At 38.7% G+C, this 24,464-nt stretch overlaps 1 protein-coding gene across 1 annotated transcript; it reads left to right on the top strand.

The window, feature by feature from the left end:
* Positions 1–725: 725 nt before the first annotated feature.
* Positions 726–24,218, top strand: Dhps (Deoxyhypusine synthase). The gene is made up of 9 exons (XM_071587387.1): positions 726–838; positions 918–1,281; positions 1,463–1,572; positions 1,726–1,890; positions 7,983–8,201; positions 13,466–13,658; positions 13,829–13,932; positions 21,553–21,678; positions 23,972–24,218. Exons 2-9 carry the CDS (start codon positions 1,137–1,139, stop codon positions 24,083–24,085), a joined length of 1,176 nt encoding a protein of 391 aa, XP_071443488.1. The 5' UTR covers positions 726–838; positions 918–1,136; the 3' UTR covers positions 24,086–24,218.
* Positions 24,219–24,464: the final 246 nt, after the last annotated feature.

Here is a 24,464-nt window from a genome sequence, read left to right as displayed (position 1 = left end):
TAATGTGGATTGTAAACATGAACCCATCAGGTATGAATTAGAGAAAATAGTCTAGCTGTGAGTAGGTGACCAACGGACCCTGAACAGCTTCTGCAAACTGCTGCGGCAAAATCATTGTACAACTGTGTACCTACACTGAACTCTTCCCGAACATTGTGTATGATGGCTTTAGCTGCGGTCGTGCCGTAAGTTCTTAAGACATTTATTTTGAACTAGGGCTTCATTTTAATAAGTAACTTATGAGATGCAATACTCTTCAGTTGGAGATAGGAAAGCAATTTGGCGTACTATTTTTTTATAACCATGTCATAGCTGGGAATAAACTTCACAATATTAAGTTACATTACTTATCTGTTCCTTTATTATAATTCAATTGGTGATGCTATTCACTTTTCTAAATAATATGCTTGTCAATTAGCATTCCTGTTATTTTGTATACATTGGCTTTCTCAGCATAATTTAAGTGTCCTGATTAGATGATGTACACAATAATATGCATTATTAACAACATACCTCCTATTTAAGACAGGTCAGGGATAATATTGGCTGATATTAATTGGCAATATTTGAATCTAATATCATTTTCTTCCGTAACTGCCACTACCTAGGAGATACAACAGTCTCTTTGAACGATTTTAGTGCCTTCTGCCAAAAACTGGCATACCTATTCTCATAGTTCATAGCGAATGTGTGCATTAAAATTTGAGAGCCTTCGTAAAACTACTAATTTGTGCTGTTTTGGAAGTGAATCTCCGTTCAATTATTAGATGACCAATGCAGCTGTTTCTATTCCCTACGGACATCAGCTAATTCGCAATGTCGAGGTTTTGATTTAGCGGTATAAAGTAATTACAAATAGAAAAAATGATCACTATACGGGAGACAGCATTGAAAAAGGAAATATGTACATTTCGCAGGCATTTCACAGTCACATCCCAGAACGGTATCTTCGCCATCTGTCAACCAAGCACGTAACTACGACGTAGTGTCATTGTAAACCAACGCTCTCCTCGTCCGCCCAAAGAAATTCTAACAAAGGAGTGGGCCAATCCTTTTTTGGGAATCGAATGCGGGATTGTGCATGTGGTTGAGTTATGCCACGTTAGGAAAATATCAATTCATAATAACAAGGCAAAATGTCAGAGAATGGCGAGGGTAAAGCTACCGGCGAGGGAGGAATTTGCACTTCGGAACCTTCAAAAGATTCCCATATTTCGAAGGCTAAAGAGGCGGTGTTAAAAATGAGCGAAGAAGTAGCAGCTGGCACACCTGTAATCCGAGGTATGATGGATAAGCTTTCTGAATCACTTGGATAATTGAATGCGAAATTTTACTATTGGGTTTGTTTTTTAGCAAGGTTATTTCAAGTTGGGGATAGTGACAGAGTTGCCTGCCATAACCATTTAAATTATACATCTGCCTTTGATCAGCATATTAAACCATGAAACATTATGTTTGACAGGTTATGACTGGGAACAAGGAGTTGATTATCATAGACTTCTGCGGACCTACAAATGCTGTGGCTTCCAGTCAACTAGCCTAGGATTTGCCATAGAGGAGATCGAAAAAATGGTAATTGGCGAGGTTTTTTCTGTGGGTTTGTCAATAAATGGTATATCTAGTACGAAACAGCTCCGTGTGCTCCCCCTTACGTCGTCAATGCCGGAAGGAGTAGACGTTAAAAACGACTGGAATTTGCAGGCAATTCATTGATTGACATTTCAGTTACAGTGTCGAAGCGTGCCATTACCAAGTGACAGTCAGGACGCAGACGAAGATGATGAATTCATTCGGCGGAAAACGAACTGCACAATATTTCTGGGATACACGTCTAATATGGTCTCTTCTGGATTACGTGAAACTATTCGTTTTTTAGTGAAAAATAAAATGGTGAGTTGCGAAGGCAAGCTGTGCATTAGGCTTAATTATTTTATAAGATGCTTCATATTAAGTATTATCCCACGTATTGTATGCCATTAATTAATGAATTTTTCCCCTAACTCTCTTCATGCACTGAAAAATCAAATGCATTAGGTAAAGCATTTTTCAGTGTACACGAGAATGGGGGCTATTTCACAAAACAACACAGTTGTCGATTTCTGCTATTTTACTCATACTAAGGGATCGGAATGGTGCGATGTCTAACTGGCTTCCCAACCGGGAGTCCCAGTTTCAAATCCTGGAGTTGACAGGCATTTTTCAATGCCATCCCGATCCCTACTCAAGGTTGTTTGTGGAGAGCACTTTGAGTGAGTACGCCATTCGTCGGATGGGACATTAAACTGTAAACCCCTTGGCACCTTTCGATAAGAGTCTGTTAAAGCTGACACCAGGTTTCTCTCTGCCTTTTCCATCCATCCCAAATGATCTTTGCTGTCAGTCACCTTCCCTAAAACTTACACTTTTCATTGCAAATAATAAACCGATAATTACTGAAAGGTCTGTGGTCATTACATTCAATGTACTTAGAACCAATCCTGATCTGAACTGTTAATTTTTTGAATTAATATTATAATAATTAATATATATATATATATATATATATATATATATATATATATATATATATATATATATATATATATATATATATATATATATATATATATATAATATTGGCGATTTTCTAGAAAGAAAAAGGCTAAGCTTAACATTAAAATAGGAGGGCAAAAACTAGAGCAGGTAGAACAGTTTTCGTATCTTGGTAGTGATTTGGACCAACACGGTCAAAGTAGTAGGGACGTAAGGAGAAGAATTGCACTAGGCAAAGAGGCTTTCACTAGGAGGAGGGAGTTGATGACAGGGACTTTGAGTAAGGATGTTAAGAAAAGACTCGTAAAAACTTTGATATGGAGCGTAGCTATGTACGGTGCGGAAACGTGGTCATTGAAGCAGGAGGATATACGTAGATTGGAGGCTTTTGAAATGTGGGTGTGGAGAAGAATGGAGAAGGTGAAATGGACAGAGAAGAAAACAAATGAGGAAGTGCTTGGTATGGTGGGCGAAGAGAGGGGTTTGTTGGGAGCAATCCTATGGAGGCAGGAAAAGTGGATGAAGGGGGTGTTGACCGGCAGTGGGATGTTGAAGACTGTGATAGAGGGTAGAATGTTGGGCAAAAGAGGAAAGGGAAGGAACAGGATAGGGATGTTGGATGGGATGAAGGGAGGAAGAAAGTACTCAGAGATGAAGAGGGACCTGATATAGAGTAGGATGATGGATTTTGTGTTTTGTTAGGAGTAATAAAATATTTGTTTGGTAGTTGTGTCCATCCAAAAACCTACCTTAACCGGTAGATTACCTAATAAAAAATATATATATAATATTGAAATAATATTTTGAATTAATTCCAATATATGATATCATGAATCATTTGTTACCACCTGTTGAAGACTGCATCTGATATTTAGGGGGTTTAGGTTCTGAATTATTATTATTATAAGGTAATCTAGCGGTTAAGGTAGGTTTTGTGTGGACACAACTACCAAACAATATTTTGTGACTCCTAACAAAACACAATCCAGCAACTTACTCTACATCAAGTCCCTCTTTATCTGTGAGTACTTCCTTCCTCCTTTCATCCCATCCAACATCCCACTCCTGTTTCTGCCCTTTCATCGTTTGCCTAACATTCTCCCCTCTATTACTGTCTTCAACATTCCACTGCTGACCAATATGCCCTTCAACCATTTTTCCTGTCTCCCAACAAATCCCTCTCTTCACCCATCATGTAAAGTACTTCCTCATTTGTTTTCTTCTCAGTCCATTTCACCTCTATTCTTCTCCACACCCACATTCCAAAAGCCTCCAATCTACGTCTATCCTCCTGCTTCAATGACCACGTTTCCACACCGTACATAGCTACGCTCCATATCAAAGTTTTTACCAGTTATTTCTTAATATCTTTACTCAACATCCCTCTCATCAACTCCTTCCTCCTTGTGAAAGCCTCTTTGCCTAGCGCAATTCTTCTCCTTACATCCTTTTACTTTGACCGTGTTGGTCCAAAAGACTTCTGAGATGTGTAAACTGTTCTACCTGCTCTAGTTTTTGCCCTCATATTTTAAAGTTTAGCTTAGCCTTTTTCTTTCCAGAAAATCACATAAGCTTTGTTTTATTAATATTGATTCTAATCCCATAGCTGTCGCACTATATTTTCAATTCACTCAGCAATGCTTGCAACCCCTTGGCTGACTGACAAACTAGAGCTTGGTCATCAGCGAACCTAACTGATGTTATGAATTCCCCGACCACTTTCATTCCTACCTCAGGTTCTTCCCATGTCTCTTTAATCATTTCCTCCACATACAGGTTGAACAGTAATGGTGATAATGGGCAACCCTGCCTTACACTTCTCCCTAACACTGCCCAACCGGACTCCCCATTCGCACCTTAGCAGTCTGAGACATATACAGGTTGCAGATTAGCCTCCTGTTCCTCCAATATATCCTATTTTCTCCTATTTACTCATAAGTTTCTCCCAATTTACTCTATCAAACGTGTTTTCAAAATCTACGAAACAGGCAAATATGTCCTGACTGTATTCTATATTCCTCTTGATTAATAATCTCATTACTGCAATGACATCATGCTTACCTCTCCCCTTCCTAAACCCAAACTGATCATCCCCTAAGTAATCATTTACCTTGCTCCCCATCATTTTGTTGATTATCCTGAGAACAACTTAAGCTGCTTGGGATATCAAACTTATCGTCCTGTAGTCCTCACAAGATGTAGCCTTTACCTTTTTCGGAATAGGAACTAAAACTGATCTCACTAAGTCTTCCGGCCAGATTCATTCCTCTTAGATACTACGAATCAGCCCATATAGCCTCTTCCTCCCACATTATCCTAAACATTTCAGTAGTTCCGCAGAAATGTTGTCTACCCTCACGGCTTTATTTGCTTTCATCTCCCTTAAAGCCCTTACTGTCAAATGTTGTTGGCCTAAGTTCTTTACCATACAGTGCTTCTATATATCCCTTCCATCTCTCTTGTATCTTTTCTGTGTCAACAACCCGCCTTATCTCTAACTGTTAGCATAGATCTTCCTTTCTTACTTCCCGATAAAGATTTAACCTTGCTGTACAGTGCGCCAATTTCACCCTTCCTCTGCAAACTTTCCATATCCTCGCCCTGCATCTTCCACCATGCTTCTTTTGCTTTATTTTGTTGCCCATCTCAATTAATTATTTAACTCTTAGTATTTTATTTTCCCTAACTCTGTGTTTACATTCTTCCATGTTCTTCTCTGATCCATCTTTGTAATCATCTCATCTGTGATTCATGGCTTCCTTGTCCTTTTCCCATGAACAATTCCTTAAGTGTCTTTCGCTATCCCTTTCTTGATACATTCCCGTTTTTCTTCGTTAGTACTCAGCTCTTTACCAGCATCAATGATTTTTTCTACAGCCTGCTGATACTCCTTCCTTGTCAATCCATTTAATGCTTCTGCATTCCATTTTTTAACCAGTGGCCCCTGCCTTATCTTTTTGAAACAGAGGCTACATTTCATAACAACTAAATTGTGGTCAGAATCCGCATCCACTCCTGGGAAGCTGGGCGAATTTATCACTCTGTTCCTGAATCTGTGCCTAACCGTAATATAATCCAACTGATACCTCTCTGAGTTACCTGGCAATTTCCATGTTTACCTATGCCTTTTGTGGTGTCTAAACCCAGTGTTAGTGATAATTCCTGTCTCCTGAAGAACTCAATTGCTTTCTCCCTGTGGTCATTCCTTGTGCCTAAACCATAGTTCCCCTCCTCGTCACCATCTCTTCCTTTGCCTACAGTTGCGTTCCATTCCCTCCATCACCATCAAATATTTCCCTACAAAACACATGTGATTATGTCCTCTAACTGATGGTATATCCTATCGACTTCTTCCTCTTTAAGAGTGCTCGTTGGCATGTGGTATGCCTGAACAGTGTCCTAGTTCATCGGTTCTGCTTTTATATCTACTTGTAATATTCTCTCCGTTGCTTGCTTTATGTTGACAATACTTTTTCCTACCATGTTATTTAATATGATGGCAACCCCTCGTTGGCTCATGTCCCTGCCGCTGTATATTACTCTAGAATTATCATTCCAGTATTATCTGAATTTTGGATTTAATTTAATGGTGATGGATATACGAGGGTCATCCGGAAAGTAGTACCCGTTCGTGCCGCATGAAGTGCTGACAACGCGAGTAGCCGCTGGACGAGGTCAGGTAGCTTCAGTGGCTTGTCTGCCTTCTCTGAGCCAAGTTGCGTGACGCTAGCATTGCCTGTGTTGTTTCTGTGATTGTTTACAATGTTTAAAAAAATTGAGAACGCCGCCAGTTGTGAAGTGAGGGCAGTGATTAAATTCCTCAATGCAAGAAACGTTCGCCCATGTGATATTCATCGCCAATTAAAGGAGGTGTATGGAGACAATGTAATGGACGAGTCGTCTGTTCGGCGGTGGTGTCGCAACTTCAACATGGGGAGGGGGAACACACACGACGATGAGCGTTCGGGGAGACCGTCTGTCATTACAGACCAACTGGTGAGCTCAGTTGACGAATTCGTGAGGAACGATCGGCGCGTCACAATTGATGACATCTGTGAGCATTTTCCCAATGTTTCTCGAACAATTGTTCATGAAATTGTTAAACACCATCTGCATTATGCAAAAATTTGTGCAAGATGGGTCCCTCGCGTATCTCAATGAGCTGGCGGCGAAGGACTATGCAGCAGGAATACAGAAACTTGTCACACGTTATGACAAATGCCTTAATTTGCTTGGAGATTATGTTGAGAAGTAGTTTAAAGTATCCTCTTTCAAATAAAATTTTTTATGTTTGTTAATATTTACTTTTGTCTTTTTATTTCACGAACGGGTACTACTTTCCGGATGACCCTCGTATCATTTAATTTAATTGTGCCTACTTTGTTTGCTCTAACTGTTGATTATATTATGTGCAACTTCAGCTGTTCCATTCATTGTGTATGCACCTAGCTGTGGTGCACTGCAAACTACTCTGTTATTAGATTGACATTGGGTACACAGTACATTAGAGTCAAATAGCAAGCAAGCATCGAGTTTTAAATAAGTTTAGGAATCAGGGTTGGCATTACTTTTTAAAAAAAGAAGGGGGAGGGTTGAAGAATTTTGAAGTATTACTGAGGTAAATGTTACGCAAATGCATTCCCTGGTGTGAGATAAGAAACAAAACCTCTCTCAATCTTTGAATAAATGTTGAGAGGATTTCTTTAATGATGGAATTGCTTATGAAATTGAAATCAAACAACTTGGCTTTTCCAAATAGAACATCTTTTATTTACGACCTAGGTTTCGTTGTGGTAAAACATCATCAGGAATTGCTTTTGTTGACTGTTCTGGGAGTTGCCAGGAGTGGCACGATTCAGAAAGAGATTGGTCCTGTCCGTCCATCTTTGGGTTGCCCATCATGAAGAGATACAATGGTCCCCTCACTCGAACAAGAGATTCAATCATTAGTGGCTCCCTGTGACATTGTTAGAATCTTTCCCAACTATTAATCTTTAAAGGGAAAAAATTGTATGTTTTCAGTTGAAAAGAAGACTATGAAGATTATAAATGATTGATAAAATATAGGCACTATGAATTAAGTTGCTAGCACATATGATTTGTGTACGAGGGTGGAGTTGGTTGTGAATTAGCAAAAATAGATACATGCAAGAGTATTTGTTACAGGAACAACCTCGCAACTTTTTGATCTTTTCTTATTAGTAGTGAGGGACAGGAGATTGCCACTCTGTACTTTGTACATCAGTAAATCATTTCATTATTGGATTTCCTTTCAAAAATCATGTCAGCAATCAGATTTGATTTTTTACGCTTACCATCACAATTATCTTACCTCTTTTCCTCCAATCCCCATCACTGACTCTAAATCAACATGCAGAGTAAGAATTAGATGTAGTAACGATTGTCAGGTCATGCTTGTGATGCTCATTTCTCATTCTTATGTCCCTAAGGTTGACTGCCTAGTGACCACAGCTGGAGGAGTGGAGGAAGACTTCATCAAGTGCTTGGCACCAACATACCTGGGTGACTTCCATTTGGATGGCAGGACTCTGAGAAATAAAGGTATCAACCGGACCGGGAACCTCCTCGTGCCAAACAAGAACTATTGTTTATTTGAGGACTGGTTAATGCCCATCTTGGACGAAATGCTTCTGGAGCAGAAGGAAAATGTGGGTGGCATCGGAAATTTTGGTAGATTGTGGGTATATCATCTCGGAAAGTGTGCGCTGTGAATTTATTTACAATTTTGAGGAATCATAAATTTTGAAGAGTCTTGTATCAATGCCTGTGAATACGAGTAAGTAATCTCAAATGGAGAAGAAATTCCTGTTTCCAAGAGGAATATGTACCTAAATGTGTTTACCAGTGCTCTTTCAAACATTTACCATTCATTATTTGGATTTGCTCTCCTGCATTAATTAAGTTCAATTTAAAAGTGTTACGTGCTCACCAAGTAGAGTCGAGTATCATTATTGCTTTAACAGTTAATGTATACACAATGCATCCAACCCAATTAACAACACAATTTTCAGTTCAAACCATGCTCACATTACTCAGAACCCTTCCTCTTCACTCCCATTCCTTTCAACGACCCCTTTAATTGTGCTTCATCCTCAATATTGCCTCCCTGCTAAACTTTTTAACCCCTTCTTTTCTACCTGCCTTGTTTTCCACCCATATGGCCACCGTTCTTAATCTGGGTAGATCTGAATGCAGCCCTATCCCGTCCAAGAAAGGCATAATTATATGTCCTCTTGGAACTTACGTTTCAGATGTACACTGTTTAACAAATACTCAACAAGTTTATTTGCTTTCCACTGGCACTAAAATTGAGCCACCTCAACATTCAAAGCTTGCCTGCTCACTTGAACGAGTTGTGTTGCTATCTTAATGATGACAATATCCATGACTAATGGTCTTCTTTATAGTAATCTCTGGTGGGCAACCATCTGCATCGTAGGCTCTAGGGAAGGCGACTCCTCTCCCTTCCACCCTCTTGGGCTTCAATGAATTTCAGATACTCTGAATTAGTGGCTGCCATTGATACCTACCAGAAATATTTACCCAAAGGAGATGAAAATCCTCTTCAAGAAGTGGTGAGAGTCAGGGTAGGAAGCAATAATTGAGAAGCTTCTGTTAGTTAGCCTTTCGCCCTCCTACCATATTCCATGATCCACAGCACATGGTCACAAGCTGGTGCTCTGGTCTTCGAAAGAATAACTTTCAATGACCCAGCTAAGCAGATTTTAGTGTTAAGGTCTTTATTGATTGGAAGAACTTTGCACTAACTGTTTACATAGCTAATTGGCTCTGTCATTGAAGGGATGTAAACACCATATCACAAAATTCTTACCTCAAGTGTGCATCTACATAATACCCTGAAAGCGGTCAGAAGGACGTGTGGCAGGGGGGTGGTTGGTCACCAGCCATTCTACATATATTCCCGCTATTTTCTCAAGCAACTGGCACCCCACAATCCATCACAAACCGCATGAAAAAGGCCTGACCAAACCCCAATCATGTAACAAGCCTACACACACATTCCTGTATGTGTAGTAATATTACGAGTATTATATGGTTAGCAGCTATTCCTATGCCTACACAAAAAGGACAAGAATATATACTAAAAGAGAGCAGGCACACATCAAATTCAGACACTTATTTCTGGTTAATATTCTAAGTATTCCAAATGCACAATTCACAAAGGCAATATATATTCATACCACAAATACTCTACATGTGACGAATGTTAGCTTTTTTATCACCCCTCGAGAAATAGTGCATTATGTTTTCCCCAAGAAAGAGCTGATGCAAAGTGACCTCCAAGTATTTTACTTCATCCACAACGCTCATCCGAACACCTCCAAGTGTGTGCATAGGTTAAGTTTGGTTGTGTTTTTTATTGTTTAAGGAATGCATGACGGTACATTTTATTGTACTTAATTTCAGCCCCCATTCTTTACACCATTTACTATTCTTGTATAAAATTCCCCAAAAATGGGAGTTAGTAGAAGGAATGCATTGTGGGAAATAAATGTGATATAATACATTTATAATCATAGAGGAGAGTTTAAGCTGCATAAATTCAATTACCTGCCTGTATTACTGGTATGAAACTGAAGGCACTTGTTCATACAGGGTACGGCAACATGACTTCCTTTTTTCAAATTCAAAACGCTTTCAAAAAAGGAAGTTATGTTGCCGCACCTTATATTACTTAAAAGAAACAACTTACTCTGTTGACCTTCACAAAATCATAAATGTTACTTTAAATTTTGAATTACCTTCTAAGAAACCTTTGATTTCCACTCCCAATTCACTTTAGCCTTTGTTCTTAGGGTCTTATCCCTACTGTCACTTCTTTACTTGTATTTTCACATTCATTTCCCTTGTGTGTTTTGTATACAGGGCCCACTATAGAAGTAATGCGCATTCTCTAGGAAAAATAGATTTATTGATCTTACTTGTACAAATGCTTAAAATTCTTCAAAATGCTCTCCCCCCCTGCATCAATACACATACGGAGACATTTCTGCCATGCCTGGAAGGAACCCTGAAAGTCCTCGACGGGAATGTCTCTCAGAAACATTGTAACATGCTTTTAGATGTTTACCACAGTTTCCCAATGCTTCTCTTTCCACTCTATTTTCAATTGGGGAAACGAAAAAAAGTTACACGGAGTCAAATCGGGATTGTAAGGGGCCTGGGGGACCACCTGGGTGATGCTCTGGGCTAGGAAGTTGGTAACGATGAAGGACTGTGTGGCTGGGGGCATTGTCATGGTGAAGCGAACGCTCCATCTTGCCATGGTGTTACAAAGTCGAAAAATGCACTTCACGCGGAGGCACATCTTTCCGCTCAGACTACTTGGACCAAACTGACGACCAACTACATTGGAAAGGCAGACCCCCACCACCATATTTTGCGACCATTTTTACTGTGCTGCCATGGATAGTCATGTCACAATGAGAAATGATACACAACACTTTTATAATGGAACATGCATGTATATTTTGTTGCCAAGGATTCCCTAACTTAGGAATTTGCCTTTCCTATCTACTTTTTGGAAGCCTTTAGTTCTGTTTCTTCCTCAGATTAATTTCCCTTGATTGGTTATTTTGTGTGAAATTGAATTCTACATTTTTGTTACTTTATCTTTCCTCCTGATAGTGGGAATTTGACCCTTTTATCAATTGCATTCTACATTTTTGGATCACTTTATTTCTCCCATCTGATAGGTCCCCCTCAAGACTTTCAAAATTATCACAATTTTTAATCTTTATGTCCACAATAAAAGGAAGAGTAGTTTTCATCAGTCATGGTTGTTACAAGGTTATTTTTTTTATGGTGAGTCCGTGTTAGTCATAAAAAAATATAGTTGTGAGGAAATGCGTTTATAGATGATTTTTGTACGCACCTACTTCATTTATCTACACAATCACTGTTCCTTTCTAAGCATCTTTTTTAATGCTGTGCCAGCATCTTTAATCCCTCAGCATAGAATTTTGTCAACTGGGATTTTAACCAGTTGAAAACGGTGGTCTTGAGTTCCTTGCTGTCTTCAAACCATCTACCAAGCCACTGTGTCAAGTGCAAGACGAGAAAATAGTCGCTAGGTGGAAGCTCCATCTTGTTGTAAGATGTCCAAAAATGCTCAGCGACACCACATTCTTTGCTCTTTGTGTTAGTCGTAAGCATTTTTGGTACCCACATTGCACACAATTCATGTTATCCATGCTTTTCTGGTAGAATCATGTAAATAGTGATGCATTAGACAAGGGCAAATGTCAAAGAAACTGCGTGAGATGCCGCAACAGTAAATTTTAAAGGAGTCCTCTGCTAATGTGCATTTCAATGCAACAATTTCAGAGTGTAAAAATCATTCACCTTGACTGGGATTCGAACCCAGATCCCTCAATATCAGGTCGAGTGCTTTAGCCACTTATGCTACACTTATCCTCCTCTTAAACTCGGAAATTTTGGGGCTTTTAAAGGAACAAGATGTTGTGATGAAATACCGTACATACAATGTCACAGGCATTCGTAGTCGTGCGCGAGGCGCCACTGTCCACGAGGTTAAAGCCAACTTTAAACACTTATGGTGTTTATACTTTGACAAATTCCAAAGAAACTGCGGGAGATGCCGCAGTAACTTTTAACGGAGTCATCCGCTAATGTGCATTTCAATGCAACAATTTCAGAGTGTCATTCACATTGGCTAAAGCACTCGACCAGATATTGAGGGATCTGGGTTCGAATCCCAGTCAAGGCGAATGATTTTTACACCCTGAAATTGTTGCAAGGGCAAATGTATCTGCTACAGCACCGAGTGTCAAACGTCGATCAGATTGCAGTTCATGGTCTGCTTGTTGAATGATTACATTGGTCTGCCACTCCGCGCTTCATCATCTACATCCGTGAAGTCTCTTAACACCATTGTATAACCTTTCCTTCACTCATTACTAGAGGTCCATGAACTAGTCACGACTCATTTTTCATTAGCTAATGATCCTTTTGCGCACCGAAATCATAGCATGCACTTCACAAGTTTTGGGAGGATCTATTTTCACGGACATTCTTATCTGCATTCCCTGACAGACAAACCATTGTTGAATCAAAACAAAGACTTCAGGGGATTCAGAAACAATCAATAGATGGTGCTGCATGCATACACTTGGTGGTGACCACCCAATACTTACATAACAGAAAACAGCACTTAGTTTTTGAATATACCTCCCGCTCTCCCTTTTCTCCTCCATGCTCAAAAACAATATTATAATTACCAGGTTGAGATGTTTTTTAGATGATATACCATATCTGACATGTAAGAATCCTTTTTTTCCAAAATTTTGGTTAAAAAGTCACATGCCTCTTGCCCGTGAAGGTTCCAACTCTGAATGTTATTTTTAACCCTGGTGGTCAATGCTAACTATTTTGACTCAATTTTGTTTAGATCAGTGCCATGTTACTTATGTTTATTATTCATTTGAAGAATGTTGTAGTTGGTGGGGTTTTGTCTTGTATTGCGGATTGTAAAAACATTTTTACTGGTGGCGCCCCAGATTGAGGGTACATTTTGTGTGTCATCAAATACAGTACATACCTCAGTGCCTTAAGTATGTGAAATCTCACTGGAACAATTCTCCACTGTTTCTTAGCTTGTAGTCCGAAACTGAATACTGACCTGGGTGCCCTTGCCTTTTTACTGCTGAAACATCTTACTCCATCTTGAATTAAATTTATGAGGAATGTTATCTTTCCATCCTTTAAATTTGATTGAGGTATTCCTTCACTGTGAGATATATTCATTTTCTTGAGTAGATTAGAGAGGATAGATATCAATTAAAAAATTCCTGAAATAAAAGTGTCCTTCCCTCCTACAAACTTGTATTTTATTGTCTTGTTGATAATGGCTTTTGATTTGATCCTCTAGAACATACTTTGGACCCCTTCTAAAGTTATCACTCGATTGGGAGAAAGAATAAACCATCCAGATTCAATATACTACTGGGCGGCCGTCAACAAGATTCCAGTATTCAGTCCAGCGTTGACGGATGGAAGCATTGGAGATATGATGTATTTCCACTCGTATAGAAATCCAGGATTAGTTATGGATATAATACAAGGTTTGTATGCTGCCATTGGATTTCTTCTGGGTGATTTTAGTTTTTAAATGATGTATCATGTGTCTTTAGTGAGGAAATCATTTGAATTTATCATCTCATATTGCTTGGCTATTAAGAAGGTGAGTGAATGTGAATGGTATGGGGAGTAATCCTTCTAATTTTATTTTCAGATGTGAGGCGTCTTAACGCAATGGCCATTAAAGCAACAAATAGTGGAATGATCATCCTTGGAGGTGGACTTATCAAACATCACATTTGCAATGCCAATCTTATGGTGAGTAGATACATGATTGTTTCCCTTTTCCTCATTACAAAATGACCGGCAAAAGTTTAATAATGTTTTTGTATGTGACTTATATCCTGGTACATAAGATGCATGATGATTTTTAAGGTTAGAATTTACAAAAAATACTTAGATCAGAAAAAAAAGGATCAAAGTATTTTGATGCTAACACTTATCCCTGGAACAGTAACACTATTTTTTTCACTCAGTTCTGGTAACATGGGGTGAAAAAACACCCAAATTTTCAGAAATTCGTATCTCACACTCGATATGATTATGAGGGTCCTATGTGGGCTCATTTTTTGTTTTTTTTTATGTAGAATCATGTGACACAAAGATTATTTTTTTCCAAAGTTGATCGGATGAGAGAAAAATGAGTAAGAAGGGCATCTGCCACATTACTTTTTTTGTAAATTTTTGATATCTTAATCAATTTTCAACCGAATTGAGTGTATCCAATGGGATTATAAAGGGGAGGTACTATGCTTTTAGATGACATCAGTTGTTTTTTCCAATCCTGAAAAAAGGTATTTATTTTAAGAATTCAAAGTGTGCAAATTGTAATAAATTAAAAAGTCGATTTCTGAGGTGGAAATGGGTATTATTGCTAAGAATTTTGTTCAAATCGGAAAAACCGGTTTCATTAGAAAGCAAAGAGCACATCCACCATCTTTGTACAAAAAATACATTTATTCTCATTGCAAAAAGTGCATACATAGCGATATCTTATGCCTTATTCTTGCTGAGTGCATGTTTGACAGAGAACACCCCTGTGCTCAGGACACACGTATGCCATACATCAAGAGCATTTTACTCCATATTTCCAGTCAATGGTTCTAGAGCAATGAGCACACCTGTCTCGTTGTTCCTGTTGTGGGTAATCAGATTGGTCCTTCATCCGACATTCCTTGAATAAAAATAAAGTTTGCCTCTGCAGAGTAGTCGGGTCTTTCCTCCTCTTTACATGGGGCCATGTTAAGCCTTGGATCAAACATTTTAAGAAATCTCTTCTGGGGAGTGCTTTATTTCCGGCATTGAAATTATATGTAATCGCAGAATTTATCCCTGATAGGTCCAGCATCCCCATGAAAACTGATTTTCCATCTTTTTGTTTTTTGTGCTGTCGTATATTCATGACGATCTCTGGTAAATTGGTATTTTGATAGATTTCCTGCAATTGATGAAATTTTGAAAGTACAAGAACCACCTTATTCTTTTTGGGATTGAAGGATACCAAAGTTTAATTTCGGTCTCGGATTCACCACTTTGTTCTGATCGTCTTCCTCCATAAAATTCTCTTCATCATTTGGTGTATCTTCAGGTGCAGCAGGATCTTTATTTTGTGTGTTTAACTGGACCCCAGCATCCAAAGATCTCAAGTTATTGCACCTAGCCATATTTTGGATCTTTGCATGATCACAACACCCGTAAATTAGGTTATTTCATACATATATGTAAATATAGTGTGGGCACTGTACAAGTAATACTCACCCAAAAATTACAAAAAAAATAAAAGTGACAAAAATTTGAAAATAACAAAAAGTATACACAAACTGTAATGTGGGGTGAAGAACACCCCACTCGCACTTCTAATGTTTGCTTCTCGAGACTGTGCGTGCCACTGACGTGGGGAATGGGCTCTCCCTAATCCTGGATAATTGAAGTGAATTATGGGAAAGGTCCAGAGTCGCAAGCATCAGCCGTTTTGTTTGGCGTGATATTTTCAACCGCTCCGGAGTGTTTTATCACCCCAGTTGCTGTCTTAGGGCTAATTCAAAGAAAATTGCATATTTACATTAAAAAATTAGCAGATGTATGTGTATCAATATCATCATAGAATCCTAGAAATTTGTCATCACTGATGATAATTCATTTCAGCAGTAATTTTTACTGGGGTGTCACTTTCCTTTAATGCAATATCACTTCAGCGCATTGCTGATGTTATATTTCTAAAAAGACATTATGATAGTCTCACTTTTAATTTTCCACCTGGACTTTTTCAATCAAAAACACAAGATATTGACGGCCATTTCATTCTCCCTGCTCATGTGACATCATTAATTGGTGCCTCTCTTTCATATTCAAGTGGCAGTTTTTAAGATATTTTTGATCTGGTATGTATGCATAGACAGTTTCTCTTCATGGACCTCTTACACTAGGACATCCCAGAAAAATTGGCAATAGATGTACCTATAGCTAATTTCCTCACTTGGATCAAAATCATTTTTGTTGAAACAGCAATCCCATTCTTTCAGTGATTCATATTCCTGATGCTTTGGGCAATTAGGGGTCCATGAACCTAATAATATATTTACTCATACATTTACTAATTCCACCTTCTGTTTCCCTAATATTCTTGTGTAATTTTCTCTGTTGGAGGTGGATCAAAATGCCCTCTGTCAAATCAAATGTTTCTGTATTCTGAAGCTTAATTTAAGACTTCAAGTTTTTAGTTGAATTCTGTATGATAATGTTCTCTCTTTAGATCCCATGAATTGTATTATCATTTTAACTTCTAATGCGATGCTTAGCTTCTGGTATTAGATGTTTTCGAAATGTGTAATGAAAGCAACAATTTTTTGTGCATTTATACCATCATACTTTCTAAGGTTGAATGCCTAAATACTCCCCAAGTTTATCAGGAGAGATATAAAATATGTATGTATTAGCAGAGGGGCAATATCCCTGTTAGCCTAATGCATATAAGTTTCACAGCAGCCCCACATGTGAGATGGAACTAAATGTGCCACATTTTATACTTATACAATTTATTTGAGATCTTTTTAGGAAGTACTTTCTACGTAATATTAAAATTCTCTTGCTTACTACTGACTCAATGCAGTGATGTTATTGAAATTTATAATGTCAACCAATTTCTATGCTTGATTTGGGAAAAAAATACCTAGTTGTAAGTATTTTACAGGCGAATCTGCTTATGCTTATAGGTTGAAGTTACACTCTTAAGCTATAGACTGATTTTAGTAGTGTTGGCCCTAAATAAATAAAAATAATTGGTACGATAATAAAAAAGTAAATAAACATTTTGGAGTAAAAAAATCTTATGGACTGGGAAATGTGTTAATTAGTAACCTAAAGAAAATGCAAACAATTTTCATATGATTCATTATTTTTCTCTAGATATTACAACATTGCATATTTGGCTTCATACGGGGTCTGTTCAAAAAGTATCAAGACTTGTGGTTTTTCAAAAATTATTTATTTACTCATGTATATCTATTTTGTCCCCTTCAAAGTAATCCCCATTAGATATTATACACTCGTGCCACTGGGAGCCAGATCTGCAGAATTCAGTGGCTGCGGCGTCATGGGTTAATTTTTCAGTGCAAATTGCACATAACTTGCACATAATATTCCTTATTGACCATTCTACCCTGTGGTACAATGGTAAATAAGGAATGATGCACCACCCCACTGCAATTGAAGAATACTGTAAGCAAAACTTTCACATTCGACTGAACTTGGTATGCTTTTTTCGGTCATGGTTCATGCTGCAGCTTCCATTGGGATGATTGAGCTTTATTTTCCACGTCATAACCATAAACCCATGATTCATCACCAGTTATGACGCTCTGGAGCAAATTTGGGTCTTCGCGGACAGTCCAATACCTCATTAGCAATGTTGATGCGATGCTGTTTTTGGTCGAAATTGAGCAATTTTGGTACAAATTTCGCGGCAACCTGTGTCATTCCCAAATCATTGGTAAAAATTGAATGATACAAGCCAATCGATATGTTTAGGTCCTCAGCAACTTCTTGAACAGTGATTTGACGATTGGCCAATACTATTTTCTTCACTTCATCAATGTTTTCATCTGTCATTGAAGTGCTCGGGTGTCCGGCATGCTCTTCGTCCTTCACATCTTTTTGAACCTCTAAGAACATTTTGTACCACCTATAAACATTGTTTTGGTCCAAGGTAGCTTCTCCATATGCCACTGTCAAAATTCGGAATGCTTCCACGACCGTAATTTCGTTTTTCACACAAAATTTGATGCAGATTCTTTGATCCATATTTTGGAACTGGCAAAAATCGAAGACAAGCCAAAACACGTACCAGCAAAACAGCTGTCAACAATTAACTGAACATGCAAAATGGCCGAACTATTCGGCATAAGTGATAGACATAAGTACCAACATAATACCACTTATACGTAACCCACGAAAATTTAAAATTTACAGTGGAACTTTGCTTAGTGAGCACCGTGCCTAGCAAGTAATACACGTAATAAGGAAAAAATCATCCAAAAATGACTTTGTTAACGAGCATTTTTTGCATTAAAAGTGACAAATAGAGTGGAATTTCCTTAATGGTTGCACGCCTGCTACTTCAGTTTGTGTTTAGCACTTGTTCCGCTGGCATCTCAGTGTTACCAGTGATGGCAATATTTCCAAACTTGGGTTTAAACCTATTACTTGTGATGATAATGGGCTTGCCGAGACGGTAACCTTGATTGGCACGAAGTGAAAGGAGGTGGGGAAAAAACAGTTACAAGTTGAGGGGTGGGACAGGGAACACACACACTAGGCCACTTGGGTGTGTTTAAGAAACGTATAATACCCGCGTATAATACATATGTAATACTCAGGTCACTGTTTCACTAACACACCCAAGTGACCTAGTGTGTGTTCCCTGTCCCACCCTTCTACTTGTAACTTTGTTTTTCCCCGACCTCCTTTCACTTTGTGCCAATCAAGTTTACGGTCTCGGCTATCCCGTTTTCATTGCTTCAATGTATGAATTTTTTCATTGCTTGAATGTATGACCATAGGTACGTTCATTTTATATTTCTATTATTTGTGATTTTTTGGTACAGAGTCGATAATATTTCATGCATAGTTTTAAAAATGTCACCCAAGGAAGAGCCACAATAAGACCCATAATATAATAAAAAAGTAACAGTAGAAATGGAAAGTGATATCATGGAAAAGTAAGATTGAGATATGTGAGCAAGGCTGCTATAGCTTGCCCATGCGATCAGCCTGAAATTTGCTCCTTCCTCGAGAACAGAGGCAAAATTGAGGATAGATAGATGCTTCAAAGAGTGTGACAAGAATGTATACTTGGTGGATGTTGAAAGGTTACTTCTCATATGTAGGAAAAGAAAGCAATTGTAACGCAGCACTTATAACGAGAAAATAATTTGTGAGAAGGCAAAAGTAGTTTTCGCTGGCCTTGTTAAGATGATGCATGGAGCAATAATGCCCGGACAAGTATTTAAGGGAAGCTTTGTGTGGTTCTAGAAGTTCCCAAGAAGAATTAGGCATCTACGGCATAGTGAAGCAGCGAGGTCGGATTCAAAGGCAGCAGAGAACCTCATCGGTGACTTCAAGAAGCAAGTAGATTCTGATGTTTACCTGCCACAACTGGTTTTTAATTGTGACGAGATAGGTCTTTTCTGGAAGAAGATGCCAAAGTTAGCCTACATCTATATGTTTAAATGTAACAGGTGAGGAGAATGTATTCTCTAGCCACAAGCCAAAGAAAGGCCATCTCCTACCTATTTTGTGCCAATGCCAGCAGCAAATTAAACCCCTGCTTGTGTGCCTTTCAGAAACTCCACAAACCTTCTAGGAATACAAAGTCCAGTGTAATGGGCTTGGTGTGAAGTGGAGTTCATGTGTTAGGATGGAAAACTGTTGTACAGGGTCGCACCCAAAAGTGGTAGGACTGATTTTCTCTGGTGCGAACGGAGCGGTGGAGGGGGGTCTTAGCAACAGACCAACACCAACCTCAGTTGCCTGCGGGCTTTCGTTGAGTGAGGACACCGTTTTTAGTGAAGCAAGTTTTTCGTCCGTGTCGATAAACAAAATGAATCTGAATTTAGAGCAACGTTATTCCGTGAAGTTTTGTGCAAAACTTGGGAAGACGGCAACTGAGACCCTCGATATGATCAAGCAGGCTTATGTAGACACTGCCTTAAGCCGTTCCACAGTATTTGAGTGGCACAAGTTGTTTAAAGAGGGTAGGGAGCTCGTTGAAGACGACCATCGCTCCGGACGGCCGTCGACGGCAAGAACCGACACGAATGTGGACAGAGTGAGGACACTGCTGAACACAGACCGACGCTTAACCAGTGAAGAAATTGCAAGCCAGTTGGGTCTGTCTGCATCCAACGTCCAACGCATTATTTCACAGGATTTGGCCATGCGCAAAGTGTGCGCCAAGATGGTGCCAAAAATTCTGAGTGTCGACCAGCAGGCAACGCATGTGCGCATTTCCGAAAAAGTGTTAGCCAATTTGCACAGAGATGAAAATTGTTTGGACAATGGCACCACCAGACTTCTTCTTCTTCCCCCTAATGAAAAGACAGCTCAAGGGATGACGTTTTGACTGGATAAAGGCCGTTCAAGAGGCTTCGGCGAGGGTCATCAATGGCATCCCCTAATAAAATTTCCAGCGGGCGTACAGGGAAAGGGAGCAACGTTATGCTAAGTGCGTAGTAGCTCAAGGAGCATACTTTGAAGATTATTAAGTCCATGTAAGTACATCGTCAATAAAATTCTTGTAAAAAAATCAGTCCTACCACTTTTGGGTGCAACCCTGTATTGCATATTGAGAAACATTACCATTTATGTTAGAGATTTATTTAGATTGATGAGTCACATTTTCAAGTATTTTGAAGCATCAGCTAAAACAAATAGCTGTCTGTAGGCAGTTTTTCAGTAAAAAAAGAATTAGCAATGTTTCATAAATAATCAACTCTTCATTTCTGTTCTTTTCATTTTTACAAATTGAGTACATATTCCAGGTTGGTTGATTCTGTGATTGAAGAAAAGATAATCCTAAATAATATGTGTATAATTTGCGTTGAATTAAAACCATGTACCATAAAAAAAACCATAAACACAGTAATCAACCCAAAGGTCGGTTTAGTAGGTGATGGTAGAGTTCACCCAGTACTAAGCCCTATACGGCGTGTGAATATTCACACATCAGGGTAGGGGAGCCAGTTCCTTTCCCTGTGCCGGTTATGGTTTCCCAGGAAGATCTGATACCCGAAAAATCACTTAAGCTTGGGTGGAGCTGTAGGTGCCCAGAGTGCCTTGCCCAGGAATCGAACCCGGAACCCTCTGGTCAGCAGTCCAATGCTCTACCCACTGAACTACCGCTACCCAAAACCATGTACATAATTTATTTTTTTCGACAAAGAACAAATTGACAAATTTAACATTTATTAAATGGGAAAAATTCTTGCAGTAAGCCAGTGTTTTGCTATAAGAGCATGATGTCAGAATTAATTATGCTTGTTGTATGATGTTCCACTGTAACTCTTTAATATCTATTTATGTGCAAAGGAGGACCTTTTTTTCTTGATATTATACACTTATGATCAGCCGCATAAATATGTCTCTAAACCCAAAAATACAGCAAGCTTAAATATGTGAATGAATTTTGCAAACCTAGTCTTTGCTCATTACAATTTCATTTCCATGACCTGTTTAGAGTATTGTTTGAATTTTACAAAAGTTGGGTATTGAATAATCTCAACCTTTTACCTATCAAACCAACACTTAAGGTTGATTATCGTTTTATTACTATTCTCAGTCCATTTTAGCCTTCCTGTTTGAAACATTTCATTTTTTTTTCAGAGAAATGGTGCTAACTTTTCAGTGTTTATTAATACGGCCACAGAATTTGATGGGAGTGATAGTGGTGCTCGCCCAGATGAGGCCATATCATGGGGAAAAATACGCCAAGAGTCAACACCTATTAAGGTATGTGCACAATACATAGCTCACTTCAGTTATGTCCTGGGGGCCAAGTTGGTGACATTGGCCTCTCAAACGTTCGCATCTCAAGAATTCTCCATGCACAATGCTGTTACTGAGAGAAAAAACTATTCTGCCAACTGAAACGGAGAAACTTTGGGACCAAAGAAATTTCTGGAAAAATGAGAAGTTTTTGTGGGGAGTAATTTAGGAGCCAATGAAATCTTTCGTAAATACTTATTTACATGTAACGTCACATGATTCCATATTGTGCAGATGATTATGCCGAGTTTGAAAAAATTAGCATGTTTAATAATTGATAAATATTTTGATAAAAAAACTAAATTGGTTGAGGATTTTACTGCAACTACAATCTGCCAAGATACATGCATTAATAGGAAAGCTGATGCCATCAGCTTTTGTAGTCTAAATTAAAGGAAATGTTCCTCCAAAATTTTAATCTTCTGTAAATAGTATGGAAGTTAAATACTGAATTTGCCCCCTAAAAATAATACTTTATTTCATCATTTTACCACTGAAAAAAGGCAATTCATTATTGGATCATCATAAAGAAAAACATATATGATATTACAGTATCTGTGTGTATTAAGGAATTAAATAAGGATAACTCAGGTAAGAGATTTGGTATTTTCCTGGCGTAACAACTGGGTTAATTCCTCTCGGGTCCTTTCACCTGGTTATATCCCCAACGGGCATCTTCCCAATGGCCGCCCGTTGTTTCTGGTTTCCCCCATTGCTCTAAGGATTGGTTTCCATGTGTTGCTTGGGTAAAAGCCTGAGTCCCTGTTAAAATTAAGTTTTCGAAGGCGGATCTCGATGGCCTCCTTAGTGAGTCGCTCCCAGTATCCGTTGGATCGGCAGATAATTTTGGTCCCCTCCCACCTTATTTTATGGTCCTAGGTAAAGCTATGGTCCACCACTGCTGATTCTGAGCTCCCCTTCCTTGACATACTGATGCCAAGGAAGGAGAATGGAAGTCTGGGCCACAGCATCTATGGCAAACCTACTCACACCGATCTGTATTTGAACGGCAACAGCCACCATCATCCTTCGCAACGTAGTGTCGTGTTGTCTTCCCTTATTCATTGGGCAAAAGGGATTTCCGATGAAGAAAGCTTCTTCAGATGCCTTATTTCCCCTGGATATAACATAATTTTAACAGGGACTCAGGCTTTTACCTGAGCAACACATGGAAACCAATCCTTAGAGCAAAGGGGGAAACCAGAAACAACGGGCAGCCAATGGGAAGGCGCCCTGATACGCACCATTCCACGGACCAATCAAATGACACCTAATTGGGCGAAAAATCATATATATACGGGGGAAGAAGTGGCAAATGGCATGCAGAAGCCCTGAAGACGATGACCGAGTCGGGCATCGAAACGTCAGCCGAGATGGACAATATAACCAGGTGAAGGGACCCGATAGAAATTTACCTCTGGAAAAACCAAAGCATAATGATCTGAAGCAAATTATGCATGGTCTGTAAAATTTTTGAAAGATGAAGCTCGGAAGCTAAATTTCCTTAAAATGTTGTTGTTTATTATTATAATTTTATATTATTCACTGTAAAACTGCGTAAGTGCTTGTGCTGACTTTATTGAAGGGCATTTTAAAGGACACTTGCGAGCACTGATTATGTTACAATAATCTCACTCTAATAGTACTGATCAAATGGGTGAGTACTGAAGACCTTTGACAGAAATATGTAGCTTTGCCAAGTGACTTAAAGAAACATATGGACAACCTTGATCACAAAAGAGAACAATAAATTAGGTCTCTATCCCTAAAAATAATTTGGTAAAAGTATGGTTTATCTTAGGGTTGAGGGGAAGAGGGGTCAGGGGATGGGGTTAGGGTTGAGGGAGAGGGGCTAGTGTGAGGATTAAGAGGATGGGCTAAAATTTAGGGGGGGTTGTTTAATTGGCAGGGGGGAAGATTTGAGTGATTGAAGGTTCGAGGGAGGGGGGAAGGGAGGTTATAGGAATCATCCATGATCGCCCGACCCCCTCTTGTAAGCACTGTTACAGCTTCTTGGTTTTATTAATAACTCTAACTCTGGTAGGTTAGAAGGTGGGATTGGAAAGTGAAGACTATTGAGTAAGCAACTATTTTTTTATTGTGAATAGCCCTGTAATTATTTTGAAATAGTTCCTAGATAAGAAAAATATTCTCTTCAATCATGAAATGCATGCATGTGAATCAGTCCATGTTTTATAAATAGCATTCTATTATTATTGACTATCTAAAGATTTTTACATTTTCTACATGTTGGCAGGTATATGCTGAGGCCACCCTTGTCTTTCCCCTAATTGTTGCTGAAACATTTGCTGCTGGGTTTCCATTTGCTGTGAATGCCAAAAAAGGAGCCAAGTGCATTAAATTGGCATGAGTGACATCAAATTTCTTGTGTACGCTTGTTGAATCATCTCTAAATGAAAGCATAGACAAGTTATTGAGGAGAAAACAATCTGATTACTCTGTAATTATTGATTTGATGAATAAAGATATATCGCTGAATGTTACCCAATTCTTTTGGTATGAATTAATTGTTAGTATGCATTCAATTAAATTGTGTGTGCATGTTTATATATTTATATATTGAAAACGGGTGGTTATAAATAAGTTCCTGCTGTGTCAGAAATTTTATATTGCTTCCGCTACCCTATAATTGTACTAAATTTTTAAAGGAATTTAGACTTTTAACCATACACCAACCATGTAATCACTAACGAGGACCTTAATATTTGCATTGTCAGAATTTATAATTT

The sequence above is a fragment of the Hetaerina americana genome, unplaced genomic scaffold (genome assembly GCF_022747635.1).
Source record: "Hetaerina americana unplaced genomic scaffold, ioHetAmer1.1.p SCAF_3, whole genome shotgun sequence".
In the NCBI taxonomy this organism is placed as follows: domain Eukaryota; kingdom Metazoa; phylum Arthropoda; class Insecta; order Odonata; family Calopterygidae; genus Hetaerina; species Hetaerina americana.
This window is presented reverse-complemented; position numbering and strand designations above follow the sequence as displayed.

Coding starts and splice junctions, on each gene's coding strand:
- Dhps (XM_071587387.1), top strand. CDS start 1,137: ATGTCAGAGAATGGCGAGGGTAAAGCTACCGGCGAGGGAGGAATTTGC. Junction 1,282..1,462: donor TGGCACACCTGTAATCCGAG/GTATGATGGATA, acceptor TATGTTTGACAG/GTTATGACTGGGAACAAGGA. Junction 13,933..21,552: donor TTTGCAATGCCAATCTTATG/GTGAGTAGATAC, acceptor TTTTTTTTTCAG/AGAAATGGTGCTAACTTTTC.